Source organism: Bactrocera dorsalis, chromosome 5, assembly GCF_023373825.1.
Source record: "Bactrocera dorsalis isolate Fly_Bdor chromosome 5, ASM2337382v1, whole genome shotgun sequence".
Lineage (NCBI taxonomy): Eukaryota > Metazoa > Arthropoda > Insecta > Diptera > Tephritidae > Bactrocera > Bactrocera dorsalis.
The window spans coordinates 24,226,017-24,243,124 of NC_064307.1; the positions used below are offsets into that span (position 1 = coordinate 24,226,017).

The 17,108-nt window shown below is 37.1% G+C and overlaps 1 protein-coding gene across 1 annotated transcript; it reads right to left on the reverse strand.

The window, feature by feature from the left end:
- Positions 1–681: 681 nt before the first annotated feature.
- LOC105223966 (uncharacterized) lies at positions 682–16,468 on the reverse strand. The gene is made up of 6 exons (XM_049458251.1): positions 16,154–16,468; positions 6,157–7,768; positions 3,628–3,842; positions 3,011–3,198; positions 2,580–2,895; positions 682–1,148 (listed from the first exon to the last, which is right to left on the reverse strand). Exons 1-6 carry the CDS (start codon positions 16,188–16,190, stop codon positions 949–951), a joined length of 2,568 nt encoding a protein of 855 aa, XP_049314208.1. The 5' UTR covers positions 16,191–16,468; the 3' UTR covers positions 682–948.
- Positions 16,469–17,108: the final 640 nt, after the last annotated feature.

Below are 17,108 nucleotides of genomic sequence, written 5' to 3' on the forward strand. Positions count from 1 at the left end.
GAAGGACGTTGGCGCCTTGTAGTAAACTCGGCTATAACTGATTGAGAGCTACGGCTTGGAACTGATAAAAACTGATAAAAAAATGGATCCATTATGACAATCCTAAATGTTAAAATAATGTACTATAAATATAATGATGTGAAACCTGGCCAATCAGCAGAATCAATGGCATAGCCGGATATGCATGACACGAAGATACTGGTCGGTGGAAGCATTCTCTGTATTATTAGCATCTAAAACCAGGTAACAATTTATTGATATAAAACACGAATGACAACTTATCAAATGTAATAGAGCGATTGCCGAAAAACGCTCGGAATTTATAGCTAAGACCTTGGCCCTCCTGATTACAATTTGGTTCGGTTGATGTAGAACGATCTTATTTAAATTTAGGTCACATCAAAACACAGAAATTAAAATTAGTTCGATTCATTTCTAGGTCATTCATTCCATTTTTTTGGATTGGAATTCACAAATCGGCAGGAAGATGGAAATATGTTATAGCTTCACTTTTGTTGATATATTTAGTACAAGTTCGCGATCGGCTTAGCTTATATGTTCTCTTTTTAAGACATCTCGTAAACTTTGACACTCTATGGGTATGGTATAGTTCCTTTAAGCTGTAAAAATTGGAAAACATCGCAATAACTGAATACATTAGTAAATAAAATTTATTTTCAACAATTTTGTTTTGTTTTTTATTCTTATGCATTTTACGCTACTAATCGCTAATAATCGGTATCGTTATCGTTATAAACTTGAGTACCGTTTTATTTTTGATTTTGCCATTTTGCTTACGCTCTTGTGTTTTTATAAAATCATATTATTGTTTATTTTACTTTCACTAACGTTGAATTATACATACATATATTTATTTATACACAACTATCACGACTAAAATGTATTATATCAAATAATATTTTATTCATATGAGCACTACCACCATTTCTAAGGCTCAACTAAGTCTTTGGAACAACCATTGTAAGCCAGTTCCTCCGGCCGAAAGTAGGAGTTCTGCATGCTGTAGAGCCGATCGATGGGATTCACCATGGGCGATTGCGTCAGCGGTCCCATCAGCTGTTGAAATGTGGAGTAGCTCAGGCCAAGTACGGTGCTCAGAAAAGGCTCGTTCGTTTTGTTGCAGTTTTCTAAATAAAGTGAATTAATGTCAAGAGATGATAAGCTTTCTAAGTTTTTTAATGATAAAAAATTATTTTAGTAGAATTAAGTTATATAGAAAAACTCGTTAGCAAAGATATAAGTGCCGGAATAAAATGTCCTTAGTTTTTTAGGAATGATTTCAAGAGCTTTTAGTTTGAACGCGCCTTTTTTTACTCCATGTCTACAGTAAAAAGACACGTACTAAAAAATTAACTGCGAAAGTAACCATTCATTGATTGTTTCCATAGCGGTGCTATGAACACCGAAGACGGTGGACCTTGTCGGCGTCCTAAAGAGTGTGTGACGGACGAAAACAAGAAAAAATGTTAACTACGGCTGTACCGAAGCTTTATAGCTTCCCAGATGCATTTTTTGCGGAGAGTACAGCGTTTCCTTGAACAATAATCTATGCAAAAGTTTGTGAATATATTTTGTTAAATAAAAAAGTATGAGATTGATTTTGATCGCTCAGTTTGTGACCTGATATCGGCGGTTCCGACAAATGAGAAATTTCTTGGTAAGAAAAAGGCATGGACAAAACTGAGGAACTAGTTCTCGTATTACCTGATGAACAGATGGACCTGGCTCATTTTAGGTTCAAATTTTCCAGGTTTGTATCTCCATTGTCCTATTCTAAGGTCCCAAAAGAGGGTCACTGGAAAGAAATCTTCCACACTAACTTTGAGACAGTGAAGAATAACTCAGCTTAAAGACCTGATCTGACCTGAGGTTTTGGGATCAATTAAGTACTTTTTAATTAGAGAGAATATAGTTGAAGTTTTTTAAGAACGAAACTTGATAATTAATTTTCGATCAGCAGTCTTCTGTTTCTCTTTCCTTCAAGAAAGAGATTGTTCGAACTATGTGGTGAGTTAATTTTAAAATATTTCACCACGTGGTAACTTTGGTTTTCTCCATATAAACACAGGTTATTTAGAAAAAATTACTTGACTTCGCCTCCCGATTTCGTTTTGGCTATCTTCGATCATAGCGGTTATCGGTTTCGATAACACAACTCAAGGACTACCTTTATCTGGTGAAGTATGATTAATAATTTATAGGTCAGGGTTGCCACAATTATATAAATAAGCAACAATTAAATATGCTTAGCATAACTTAATTGGCAAATTAAACTCATCAGTGATTAAAAGTTTTTCTGTTTTGAATATCCACTCTTCAAACCGTCCGCTACTAATTTTTTTCTAATTTAATGAATTTAAATTGTATAATGAGACAATATTGTTGGCTAATATTTTTAATTTTTTCCACATTTATCTTATGCTCCGCGGCTTTTGCATCTTTTGCACTTTGCACTTGAGCATAAGTACGCACTACATAGTAGCAGAGAGCAGTCGCTGAGCGGCGCAGAGGCGCCAAGGCAGGACTCTTACCTCTTTTGATCATTGTTAGCAACGCACCTTTATTGGTTTCCATGCAATTAAATGACGTATTCTCGTTTTCGTCTTTGATGGAGCGCATTTTTACCGCGCCATCCGCACAAGAGGCAACACCACCACCGCCACCACCAGCACCTACCCCGCCACTGCTGCCGCAGGCGGAAAACGGTGACTCCAGCAGCGACTCGCAGTCGCTATGCGCCTCGTCTTTAATCTTCGCCAAATTGCTGTTGTCCGATTCTTGAGAATCCTGCGAGTCACTCGCACCCTTCGTGTGCTCTTGCTTTGCTTTCTTTTGGATTTTTTTCACTTTGGCGCGTTGATTTTGAAACCAAACCTGCGGATTAAATAAACGAGGACTTAACGTTTGGTAATGAAAATTTTGAGTATGATTTCAGTACTTCTTAGCGATTGCACTCACAAGCATATCATGTACATGTGAGGGTACATACCTGCACAATTCTTAAACTTAAACCAGTCTCCTTTGCCAAGTTCTCTCTCACTTTACGACAGGGTTTCGGTGACAGTTCAAAGGATGCTTTGAAGGCGCGTCTTTGCTGTGTGTTCAGTATGGTGCGTGGGCGTTTAGGTCCACGTCTGCCATCTAATTTGGGTGCAAACAAGTCATCGCCGTAGAAATCTATTTTTATGGAAGAGTATTTTAGTATTGATCTAAAATGAGAGTTGTGGTAATGATAAAAAGGTTTGAGGTAGGGATGTAGGATGCAACTTAGGTTCGATTCGGTTCTATTTTCCATTACTTGTGAAATCTAACACATGTTTTAAAGAAGGAAATGTAATATTCAGCTATGTCAAGTAATGTCAGATAATGTAGTAATGCACGGTAATGCTTGTTTTAACCCTTGTGTTTCTTCTTCCCTTTTTGTGAATCACAACAAACGACAAACTTAATCCAGTCTGAAGTTTTGAAAATAATGTATGATCATGCATGATCTTAACAAAATAATCTTGGATCGTTTCGTTATGCCCCTCTTAACCCTTGCTTGAATTCTTACTTTTTACCAAATATTTCAGATTATATTTGTTTTTTCTTTGTTGTCGAACCTACCGTATCCTTGCAGCATTTCGACTTCTTTTTCATAGTCCAATCGGCAGAATAGTTGACCCTGCTTCACCACGTACTGTTCACCCTTCTTCAAGAGTCCACCGCATACGACGCATGCAAAGCACTTTAAATGAAAAACACTGTCGAATGTTCGCATGACCAGCTCGTCGCAGGCGATTCGGTGACCACAGCCGAGGCAGCGATTGCGTAGAAATTGTCTATTGAAAATAAGATATCGTAATTTTTACACAAATATACATACGCATTTTGCGAAATCCAACAAGATTTTTGTTAGTGGTTAATGAAATTTATGTTTTCCAACTCTTTAACAAAAAAATACAAAAATATATAACAAAAAGCTTAAATTTATTATAATAAATAAACGGGTATTCTCGGCATGAATGATTGGAAAAATTCTTTTTCCTTTCGAGTATTTTTATGGTTAACTTATTATTTATATATATTCCCGTAGTTCCTAGGTGGAACATAGGGTTAACTTATTGGAACAGGGTTAATGTTGAGTGAATATTTTGTTTAGATAAAACAAAAATGACCATAAGTTGACAAAATGTCAATGATTTCCTCATAAAGCAGTGTGAATCAAGATTCCATTGGTAGGTTGTAGGTAGGTAGCAGCTTTTTTTAGCCTCTCATCTCTAACAATTAACTTGTTTTAAAGAGGCATGTAGATATTGAGAAGTCACAAAGTGCCTCTCTCCACTATTTTGCTTTTAGCGGGTGATCTAAGTAGAGATACTTCTTTTAATAGCCTGTTTTGACTGATCACGGGTGAGTCGTGTCAAGCTCTCATTTTTATTTTTCAGTTATTGAAAATTGAACTTCTTTAACTTTTTCTGGCTCAAAAGCAACATATTTTAACGATAATAAAGATTTGTATTAAAATACGTGATTATATATATTTTTTTTTGACAATCCGTATTGAATTTGATCAGATAGTATGACTTGTTTAGTTTTTAAATTAAATTGTATTAATTTTTTATACTCTCATCATGACATTACGTATACGCAGTGTCAACCTTTTGTTATCACTGTGGATTTGGCGTAATTTTATGTTACTCTTTTCATGTCAGGTTCAAAATATTAGTATAAGCGAAATACTTTTCGAAATAATAAAAAAAATTAAATTAGCATTATTTTAATTTCTTATTTATTATTTATTATATATTTATTTGTATTATTATGTTTGAGATTAATATAAAAATACGATAATAACGCAAAATAAGTATTAATAATAATTGAGGAGAATATAAGTATATAAAGCTGCTTCATAAAACAACCGTATCAATGGTCTTAGCACTCAATGGCTCAACCGCCAAATACATAGATAACCATATCGAATATTAATTTTAATGATGATATGGGTCAAAATTTTAGTGCAATATTTCCGACAATAGTGGTATCGATAAAGTTGGAAATTTTTGGGCAAATTATTTTTTAATAGTTTTCTATATTTTATGACCGTCAAGCAATATTTTCTAAATTTTTCTCCAATAGACTTTTTCTAATTTGTTTTGTTTCTGGAAAACTGGAAATTATTTTTCTCTCCATAGTGTGTTTTAATGGGTTTACGGGTTTCAATAAATTTATTTTTATACCCTGAACAGTTTTGTCACGAAGTTTGTAACACCCAGAAGGAAGCGTCGGAGACCCTAGTCCCTCAGTTTTTAAGATATCGTTTTTAAATTTTTTCTCGGAACTGTGTTTTTGAAGTCGGTTGCCGATTTCTCGAGAATTACTAAATCGATATTCATGAAATTTTCCACAGGTCTTTGAGTTACAATTCTTAAAGACTTATACGAAGGACTGTTTTTTTCAATTACAACTTTTTGAAAAAAAAAAATGTCGCAAAGTTTTGATTTTTTTTGTAAACACGTCTGTCAAAAATCAAATTTTCAGTTTTTTTTTCTTTCGTCCAAGTTTTAAGTTAAGGTTTTAAGTATAGAATATAGCTTCCATATTCTGAACACATAGTTGCTAAAAGAAATGAATCTGTGAAGGGTATATTGTTCCGGTGACCCCGGAAATGGCTTCGCATGGCCGAGGTTCGAATATTTTTTTTTAATTTAGAATTTCTCTGCTAATAGTGAATGTTTGTAGCAATAAAAAATTGTAATCAAATATTTAATTTTTATATGAGAAAAAATTGTTGGAATAAGGCTATTTTTACGCCAAACAAATTTTTGGAGCTTGACTTTTGAGCATTTTAAAAATTAATTAAAAAATTACTCTGGCAGGAAATTGAAAGCTCTACAAAAAAATTTGCTTAAAAGTGACACACCCTAGTAATGATATAACTGCTTATCTACCAATGCTTTAATTTAATGAAATTTTCTGAGGAAAAAGTGGTCTTAAAATAATATTTTTTCAAAAGTGGATTAAAAAAGGCAAAAAGAACTCAAAGAAATTATTATTTTTATATGTACATAAGTATAACAATTTTGCGTACGTATAGTGGAGTACACAGATATGTATATAGTAGTTATATGCTATTGGTCATGTGCAAATATTTACCTTTCATAGTCGATGCGACAATAGAGTTTGCCATCGCGCGCGTAACAGGAGTGCACCAAGTGCAGCGCACAAGTGGCGCACTTGAGGCAGCCCTCGTGAAATGAAGTGTCCACGACACGCATTATATAACGATCACAAATTGGCTGACAACAATAGGCACACTGCGTTCCCCCAACTGCTGCTGCTGCTGCCGGGTCCGACGACAAGGCGGTGCGACAAGCGGCGGACGCTGACAATGGCGGCAAGTGCAATGACAATGACAAAGGCAATGCCACTGGCAGTCCGAGCACAGCAGCTGCGGCGGCCGTTGAGAGCGCGTCACATTTGTTGCCATTGCGCAGTGTTGACGGTGGCATGGGGGGCGTTGGACAAGGCGAGTGGTCGTCGTGCGCGAATTGTCCGTGCAAATGCGTGCCGAAATGTAATTGTAAATGATGTTGTTGTTGCTGTTGTTGTTTGTGTTGCAACGTTGCGCAGTTGTCCGCCGCTTGACGCTGCATGGCAAGGAACATGTTGTTGTTGTTGGCGTGGTTGTTTGTATTGTCATTGTTGCCATTCAGGCAATTAGTCAGGTTACTATTACCATTGTGGTCAATACAATTGTTGTTGTTGTTGTTTGTGGTGTACATGGCAGCCATGGTGCAGCCGTCGTTGTTGACGATGCCAACACCACCGATACTCTCATTGTTGCCAACAACATTCATATTGAAATCGGCCAATGCTTGCCGCTCGCTGCCATACAAAGAGGGGTGCAAGGGATGTCGGCCGTTGGGGGAGCAAGTGCCGGGTGGTCGACCAGGTCCTGGACCGGTGACTGGTACATGCAATGCCATTTGCTGCTGTTGTTGTGAATGTAATTGTTGTTGTTGGTGTTGTTGTGCTTCTAGTCTTTGTCCAAGACTGCTGGCATTGCTCGCCTTCATATTGACACTGTTGTAGCATTTGTTATCATTGCCGGCATTGCTATTATTTTTGTGGCCATTGCAATTTCCTATGACATTTGTATAAAACGATGCCGCTGCTGCTGCGGCGACGGCCGCTGCCGATGCGGTTGGTGTTGTCGGATTTCCGTTTATTTCACCGCAGGCCACTCCGTTGACACCACCACCACCGCCACACAACGCCTCGCGGGAAGTGGGCACAGTAGCGCCAATTGTCATTGCTGAAGCACCGGCCACACCCCCCAACTCCGCCGTCAATGCTGTTGCGGCCACCATGGATCCCGGCATCGTTGTCGCTGTGTTGCTGCTTGTTGTTGGCAGCGGTTTGGTGGCGTCGTGCGTAACTCCAATGCCGGTGCCGGTGCTGGTGCCATTGTCACTTGTTGTCGCGCCGGAAGTTGTTGTTGCTTTCAATGCTGTAGCCAGTGTTGTTAACATTCTTTGACTTCCGCTCATCATCATGCTTGCGGATTGGTGTTGTGTCGACGGTTGTTGTTGTGATGTTTGTTGTTGCTGCTGTGACGCTAATTGTTGTTGCTGTACTGCTTGTTGTTGCTGTTGTGATGCTTGTTGCTGTTGCTGTGATGTGTGTTGTTGTTGCTGTGCTGTTTGTTGTTGTTGTGATGCTTGTTGTTGCTGTATTGGCGTATGACACTTGAGGCCCAATGGTACTGCAAGTTGACATAAACGAATAAATACAGTTACATATCGATGTGCGTGAGTGCGCGCTTATGTGTGTGTGTGTGTTGGCAAGAAAAACATTTCAGCAATTTTTATTTGAGCCTCGTAAATTCCATTATACTTTACATACATATATATGTACATAGGTATGTTGTTGTAAATGTCAGCCATGCTATTTAGCCGACAACGCTCGCTCTCGGGCAGCCAACAATTGAATGACCACAATTACAAATTTCGCATTCGCTTGCGACACCATTGTTTCAGCAGCCCTAGTCTTTTGCGGTCATACCATGGACTTGTTTACAAATTGGGTCCACAACAGCTGACCAACAAAATCCCAGCCGCAGCGAGCACTCGGCGGCCGGCGGGCGTAGTGAACGATCTGTTGGCGGAGGGTAGGGGGCGTCGGGTGTATGAGAATTGAACTGGAGTGAATTTGTGGTTTTGCAATTATGAAAATAACTGTAATGCGGATATGTAAACTGCTCACAAAATGCTCAACTAAATTTTTCAGTTGGAAACCGCCGCATGCATAGTTTTTGCCTGCCAGTTGACACTGACAGTTATTTTGGTTGCAATCGCTGAGTGGGCATGTGTATGTGTATGTGTTTGTTTGGGATTTCTATCTCAATTTATGCCACATATTTATTTGCCAACATTAAAGGGCAGCAGATTGCTCAATTGCTGCAACAGTTGCGGTTTAATTATGAATTTTTGTAAATGCAATTTCACATACATATGTATGTACATATTTATTAATGTAGATAAACCTATATATATGCGGTATATATACACTATAAGTATCGTTATGTGTGTTTACTTAATGCAAATGTGGTCCATATAAATTTTCCAGCAAATTATTTCACCTAAAGCTTACTTTATTAACAAGTCTGGTTGGTCACTGTTGTGGCAATATGTTGCAAGTAATAAGTGCTGATAAGATAACACATTTTATTGTACTGACCAAATGTATTTAAGGCTACCTACTTCATAATTATTTTGTTTGGAAAGCGAAGAAGAAAATTCCATAACTCAATTTAGAAGTATGACCCCTTACGTTAGAATTTTCAAAAACAATTTATCCTTTTTTATTTTTTATCATTAATGTACATATCGTCACCTGAAATTGCCAAATTAACGTGAACAACAATTTTCAGAAATTTACAGTGGGCATGAATTGAAACACGGAAATTAAAATGGAAACTGAGTGAAACAAAATATTAAGATTGTTAAAACTGGGTTTATATATGACCGCAGACAACCAGAAAAACTGTTTGAACATCTTTAATATTACGTATATAATTTGATGATAGTTAAGCGTAATCAATAAAGACACTCAATTTCGAATTTTTTTGATGATACGGTTATTTTGCATTTCAGGTGACGAATATCAATATTTAACAATACGCACAGAAAATTCATTTAACGTCCCTCCATAACGTTACGAATATTTTCGATTTTAGACGCAAATTTTTAAAAAGGGCCCTTTTCGAAACATTCCAATGGTAAAGTGGGTTTCTACATTTGATCTCCAGGGTATAAAGGAAACGAAAATACGAAAAAACATTTAAAAAGACTACTCTACTGACCCCTTAAGGGAATCCAGTTTCAAGAGATTAGTGGTTACCGCAAAAAACGCCTGTTTTGAGAAGAGTTCCTCCAGGAGATCCAAGTTAATGTTTTTATTAATATTAACTCTCAAGTTAAAAGAATAGGATATAAAAGATAGAGAGATCTGTGTTACAAAATTTTTGAATCAATAAATTTGAAAAAAGTTTTTTTTCAGAAAAAATTTTAAGAAAATTGGTTTTTTTGGCCTTCTAACTATATATCACCGTTTAACAATTATAGCGCAACTCGGGATATTAAAAACAAAACACTCAAATAGCGTATTACTATAATAACATTCGAAAAAAAGTACAGAAAAAACCCTCAGTATAAAAATCTACGGCGAGATCTAAAAACACCAAATTCAATTTCTCTCACCGAACGATACATTTGGCGAATCTACAAGACAAAAGATTTGGACGAAGTGTTTTTCGATTAGTACAAAATATTTGAAGAGGATCGACACACGTTGAACGACGAAATTTGGTCCAGAACTGCCAATAATATCCAAGGGATGATCAGCACTGTCGAATAAAATAAAGGAAATGGTGCTTGAAGGAATCGACGACTAATCAGTTAGAGATCTTAGTGGTATCTTTGGAGTATCGGTAAGGATCATGAAACCCCATTTTAAAAGATGATTTGGGCCTAAAAAATTTATAGTTAAGTTTTGGTTCCAAAAATTCACTAAATTTATTCCGATAAACAGGGTCGAGTTAACGTCTGTAAAACAATACTTTCCGACTGCTGGGATATCCGGGTGAAATATACGCATACGTCCGACTTCGAAGATACCCTGTGACAGACGATCAATCGGCCCGAATATTGGTAGGTGGAGTTGAAGTCGGTTGAAGCAGTGTTAAAAAATCAATGGTTATTGTTTACAGTTTTCTTCGATTATTTTATTCCGGAGGTGTTGTGTGCAAAAACGTCGCGAAATTTCCTTCCGAACGATCCATATAATATATTTTTATATGTATATAATAGCGAAGGTTCTTCCGTGAAAAGGAGAGCTGAATTATGGGCAGACAGCTCCAGGTATTTTGCTGCCACGATAATGTTCAACGCGGGCCGCATACTTGCATTGATTCTTTCGTAAATTTTTTCACCAAATATTTCACTCAATATCGTGCTGTAACCAGACAGATCTCCAAATAGGACCGTTCCGGGAAAAACCGTCACCAATCTCGTAGTCCATATTCTACACCCCGGACCAACTAGCGCGAATGTGAGATCATTTAAACAGCAATAGTTGGTGCCGTCTGAGATGTGGACGCTCAAAAGCCCCCGAGCCTAGCCGTAAATCTTGCAACTTTGCATTAATGGCCAAAATGCGCGGCTTCGGCTTTAAGGGGTTAGGGTTGTATCCATTCAAAAAATTATTATTTTTTTGCTTTGCATTTTCCTTAAGTGTAATATCTTAAAAATATTCTCTGAAAAATTTCACACGTTGCCCCGATAAGTAGTTTTTGAGTTATTCCGACCCAAAATAACAAAGAGAGCTCGGGGACCTTCAAAGCGCTAGTGTGAAACTTTTGACGCGTTTTTTTCTCAAAAACTATGATTTTTTGAACTCGGTGCCAACCTGTACGCGAACACCGCTGTTATACAGCTTTTAGAATACAAAATGAAACTCGTGGCCTGATCACCGTGATTTTTATTTTTTTTCTAAAAATTTCGATCGATTTTTTAAGACCGAATTAATTGTTGATTTTTTCCCCCGACAAAAATTTAGACAAGAATTTCCTCAGAGGTCGCGTATTTTGTACATTTTTTTTTTTTGTGGAAAAAAAAATCCCTTCGATTACAACTATAACTTTGGAAATTAAATTTTTTTTCTTTTTTGAAATTTTTCGTGACTTCAAGTCCAACACATTCTAATAATACTCCCATATTACTAGTTTTTGGTAAAATAACACGATTTAATAGCAAAAAAGAAAAAAAATACTGAAAATTCTCATCTTCTACCCCATAACCCCAAAAACGTCCATTATTGCGGGCAACTTTACGTGGAACCCGAAAAAAACTGATATGTGGTTTAGTGAGCAATGACGAAACCTGAAGCCAGTGGCCTACACACATGAGGCCAGGGAGAGTCGAAACAATGTGATTGCATCGACTAAACCCGTCTTCGAGAGAAGGCGACAGAGTCTCCAACAAATCCTTATCGGCTGAAGAGGGGTGGAGCCACGGTTTTCTGATATTTATCTGAAATCGACAATCTATAGCGACTCTATAGGTGGAAAGGCAAAACGCGGTGTTCAAAAGATTTGACGTTTGTTTAAAAATTTGTATAATAAATTCATTCCGCCGGGCAGAAAATGTGAGTACACATTTTTTACCTAAAAAAGAACATTACTTCGCTTGTATTTTTCGTATTGTGTTTTTACAGAATCGCATGCTTTGGAACGTCACTATCTACTGGAAATCCAAAAATTCTTTTCTCCATATATTTTAGTTCAACATCAGAATATGATAGTCGTGGATTTTACGCGGAAAAGTTTTACTAAATTATAGCTTAATGTTCTAGAAATCCGAATGTTGAGAGTTTCAAGGACCAACGAGAGAGAAATTTCAATTTCTTAACTGACTTTTATAAACATAAGTTTAGGCTAATGAAATACATATGTAGTTTTCACTTTACCCAGAGATCTCAATAAAAAAAACTATTTCAAATTCAGTGACTAGATGTGTTGAAATGACAGGTGAATGTGAGACGGGATTAAGGAAATGAGAGTATAATAGAAATAATGCCATAGTAAAAGGAAAGGAAATTAGTAAGAGCCAAAGACAGATTGACTAGCTTAATTCTCCTATGAAATTTTCATATACTTATGCGCCGCTGTGTAATACGATTAGCTGCCTGCTGGTGGCATTCATAACACATATGCCAATATTTAGCACAACAACTGCACACACACCTGACAAAAAGGATATGCATGTGTGCGCATACGAAAGGATATCCGAAAGTATTTAGTAGAAGCTTGACTCGAACTAGGTAAATATATTGACAGATTTCTTATCCGTGACGCTGCTTGAAACAACGGGATTTACACTTGTTCTCTTTATGCGCTACGAACGAAATAAATCGAATCCTTTATGCCGCTGTTTACCAGAGCGCTACCACTGTTTGTGAGTATGTGTATGTGCCGCTGGCTGGAGGCAACATTTGAATAGACACAAATGCTTAGCATATGGTTTTCGGAAACCGCCGACTTCCACCCTCAAAGTCTGGTGCGGCTGTTTTTGTTGCGTGCACTGCTTGTTTTTGTTGTTTTGTGATTATAATTAAATTATAAAAGAATTTAAGTCACTCAGTCAAATATGAAGGCGAAACGCCCTTTCATTTCGGCTAAATGCCGATCGGATATACCGAATTTGTACGTAAATGAGTCAACAAAAGGAAATAAATGATTGTGTATATGTGTGCGTGTGTTTATGTAAGTGTTTGAGTGTCTGTAAATACATATGTATTGAAGGGAGGTTGGCAGGCGATTTAAAGGTGAAGGCTGTGCGTCTACAAAGTCCTTCATCCCCAATTTGGACCATCGTCGGCACGCCAACTTTATATGTGTGTTTGTATGTTTATATATTCCACGCTTACTACAACAAAGGGCCGCACATATGCAATAACTTTGTTATTATTGTTTTTGTTATTATTATACGGTGGCAAGCTGTTGCTTTAATCCGATTTCATCGCTCAAACAAAAGGCAAAGAAATTATTTCAGTGCACTTTTTGACTTATCGTCTCTTTAAAGGGGCTAACGGTAAACAATACGCATCGATTACAAAACAACAACAACTACATATGGTAGGAAAAACTACTCGTATTCATTTGCTGACCTTTGAAACTTCCAAGTTGAATGTTTTATCGTGCTGCAGGAGGAGGTGTGAAATTATATTCAAAGCTATCAAATTATCTTAAAGTGCTAACGTTTGATCTTAATATTGTAGTTGTTGTGTTGTGATTACGTACAAATTTCTATGTTGCATACTCAATATACAAATACTTGTATATATGCATACATTTTGTATTGCTTGGCAAATTGAAAGCTGTTCTGAGTTCATGCTGAGAGTTTTGTCAAATACCGTTATGTTTAAAATGTGTTAATTTCTTATTGAATTTATTAAAGAGATGCAAAAATTGTATAGAACATAAGCTTTTAGGCTTCAATATACCTTTGCTTGGGTTTCTTCTGGAAAATTTGATAAAATTGTTAAGAGTATTAATAAATATTAATAAAGATTGACAGCGATTACTTTTGAATTTAGATGATATGCTGTTGATGATGTGCCAAAAAAGAGACTGAGAGTCCCATTAAGTATTGAGTATATTGTATATTGAAAACCAACACATGGTAATATTGATTCTCTTTCGAAAAGCTCTGTGATAGAGCAAGCATAGACCCCTGGGGAATGGCATACAAAATAACTAAGTATGTCGAAGTTCAAAAATAAGTTTAAGCAACATAAGAACCCATCATTTATGTGTAATGCTGTCGAAGCATTATTCCCGTCACATGACCCCATTTACCATATTAAGCGAAACAATGCTACACAGCCTCCACTATTAGTCACGGAAGAAGAACTATTAGCTATTGCGAAAAAAATCATAAACTTCAAAGCGCCTGGAATAGATGGTATACTAAATACAGCCCTGTTTTTTTAAATTTACATTGAGTTTAAAACAGAAGAGACGTTCCCCGATCCGTGGTACAGCGTTCTACTTGGTTTTACACCTAAAACCAAAAAAACCACCCGAAGAACCTTCATCATATCAACCCCTGTGCATGCTCGACACTATTGGTTTAGGAAAGCATAGTTGACAACCGCTTGGAGTTACCAATCCAAGAAGCTGGCGAATTATCTGAGAGACAATACGGCTTTACAAAAAAGAGGTCCACTATTGACGCAATAAGAGAAGTAGTTGATACTGTGAAATGAGCAATAAGTGGGAAAAGGTGACAACATCAGCGGAGCAGAGAATTCTTAAATTAAACAAACTACTAGGACGCATATCAAACAAACGCATGTAAAAATTACTAAAGCATACGGAAAGGGTTTGGCAACAAACATTCCACGAGCACCTCCCAGAACCCAACAGAATCGGGGTCGACTAAATGACACTTGTTACTGAATGCATTCTGGCCATTAAAAATGCATGAGCATTACTAAAACAGCGTCCCGACGTAATACTTGATTGTTCCGATCATCATATGAAGCTTTTCTTAAGACAGAACTTCGTTAAATGCGTGGTCATTGAGACAAAAGCTATATGAGAAAAGCTTGTTTGTGCTTGAGTGGGACGAGAATTGAACTATGTATTTCAGCTTGGTTTCTAACTACTATTATATAGCATCTGCATTTTTCAGAAAGGTTTCTATGCTTATATGCTCAGTATTCGGTATACAACTTTTACAAGTCAGATCATAAAAGAAACTAGACAAATTGGTGGCCATAAAAAAGTTTGCTATTTTATGTATGTCCCTTAACTCTATCCCTAAACTTTAACCTTTTTTAGAAGATTTACTGATCCCCGCAGTAAAGCCGCTTTGTTCTATATTAATAACTACAATTTGCAATATTAACAATTCGTTCATTAAATTTGTAATTTCTACACTTCTAAGGGACGTTTTATAGTTTAATGTGTCGTCTAACATTTTTCGCAATAGTCAGTAAGGCCTAGAGATGAAAAGGAAGGTTTCGAAGGCGCATTCCTCGGTTATCAATCAGCTAATTCTGTTTCAGGTAGCAATGCTCACATTGCCGAATTTCACTGTTAGAATCGATTGTTGAGTTAACATTATAATCGCTTTTGCTTGGTTCCCGACATTAGAGCTACATTTCTCAAAGAAGGCAGACGGTTCTTGCAAGAAAACTGGACAAAAACCAAATTCTCATTCTTAAGAAAAGTATGAGTAGTAGTAAACAGCAAACGATTCATAATACCAAAATCACAAAATAAAGGATGAAGAACGGAACTGAATTTAGTAGTTTCACTATCACTATCACTACTAAGTTGGTTGTCCCTCCGCTTCTTCCGTGATTATCCTACGCTAGCACAATAAATACACGAGACACTTGCTGTTCCCACGACAGTCGATTCTACGTAACCGGAACGTACCCAGATTTTTATATGGCCAAGGAATGTCAACTCGAGAGAATTCTATCGCTACAACAACAACAACGAGCTTAATCTCAATAGATAAATTTTGAGAAATCTGCAGGTGGCTCATTAGTAGTATTCAAAAAACTGAATTTATTTGCAAATAGCAGGAAGGCGGCAATATAGAGACCAATAAGTTAGGAGATCTAGTTGTGTCTGGAGCCATGTGCTTTTACATTGTCGGCAATATTATTGATACTGTATATATTTTCCACGAGTTACCACTAGTTAAAGGCGGACCACAGCCACAGTAATATGATCAAATGTCATTTTATTTAACTCATCGGGTTATCCGGAATATTCCCCAAAACTATTTGGACAGCACTTGAGGGTGCTACGATATAACCATTCAAATCAAGCAATAACACACTACTCACTTATTTTTGAGAAATTTCGTCCAATTTTCTTTTCTTTTTTATGCTCCATGAAAATACCGTTACTTCAAACTACCGGCGGTTCTATGAAGTTGTCTCCACATAAAAAACCGTCGGTGTTCTCTAATTTCTAGCCAACGCAGACCTCGCACACACACACACATACATTTATAACTAAACAAGTGCACTGGCTGCTTTTTCTGAAGAAAGTTCAAAAAATACTCACACGTGGCAACTTGTATGGGATGCTGTTCGTCAATCATTGCCGAGTAATTTTATTGTGATGAAAATCATTAATATTTTTTTGCTTCGAAATATGTTTTCATTTAAATTTTGGCACTTTCACTAGATTGAATTCGAAAATTGAAAATGTTGAGCTTGCGAGCGCGTTTTTTATTACTTAGATAAGTATAAGGATATTTGTAAATTGACTAGTTTCGAAAATTTCAACACTGGCTTGACACTTGAACGTTAGGCGGACGATCCGTATTATTTGTTGACTAACAAAACGCTATGCTTGAATGACTATGGATCTCTGATATTGCGGGCGTTTGCAGAAAAATGCGCTTTTGCATTATTTAGCTGTACAAGCAGCGCTGGTTTTGCATGCCAAAAGGCCAGAGGGATATTTTCTCTGCGACAAAATGCAGGGGAAAGTCGCTGTTATTTGTGTTAAGTAATGCATTGCACAAAGCAAAGCAAGCAAAGTTGCGAATATACATAAATATATAGGCAAACATATATATAAATATACCTTTATATGTATATGTAAATGTGTACGTACATATGTAAACTGTAGTGACTTTCCCGGAGAGCGCCGCCATTGCCAGTTGAAATATATTGCATTGAACGCCATATTTTCCCGACAACGCTCGCATTGTGCGCTCGTGATGTGCGCGTCCAGTGCGCAGCTCAGCGTCTAACAGTCAGTCAGGCATTCTATGGCCAGCCATCTTTCCAGTCGCATGCAAATACATACATATACAAACAAACAATCGCTTATACGCAGCACTGTTGAAATTTCCCTCGCATGTGTGCAAAGTGCAATGCAAATGCTCCAGGCGGAGCACGCGCATGCGTTGGACCAATCGCGGCTCGCGTATATACAAGTCAAGAAAATGGGAGCACTGCCTTGGCAGGCGCATGTACCCACACATTTGTGTGTGTTTATGTGTGCTGTT

What these genes read in the sequence shown, in the direction of transcription:
- LOC105223966 (XM_049458251.1), bottom strand. Translation starts at nt 16,190, where the DNA reads ATGATTGACGAACAGCATCCCATACAAGTTGCCACGT. An exon ending in CGAAATGCTGCAAGGATACG is followed by an intron (nt 3,199 to 3,627) that starts GTAGGTTCGACA and finishes CCATAAAAATAG; the next exon opens with ATTTCTACGGCGATGACTTG. An exon ending in TTGCATGGAAACCAATAAAG is followed by an intron (nt 1,149 to 2,579) that starts GTGCGTTGCTAA and finishes CACTTTATTTAG; the next exon opens with AAAACTGCAACAAAACGAAC.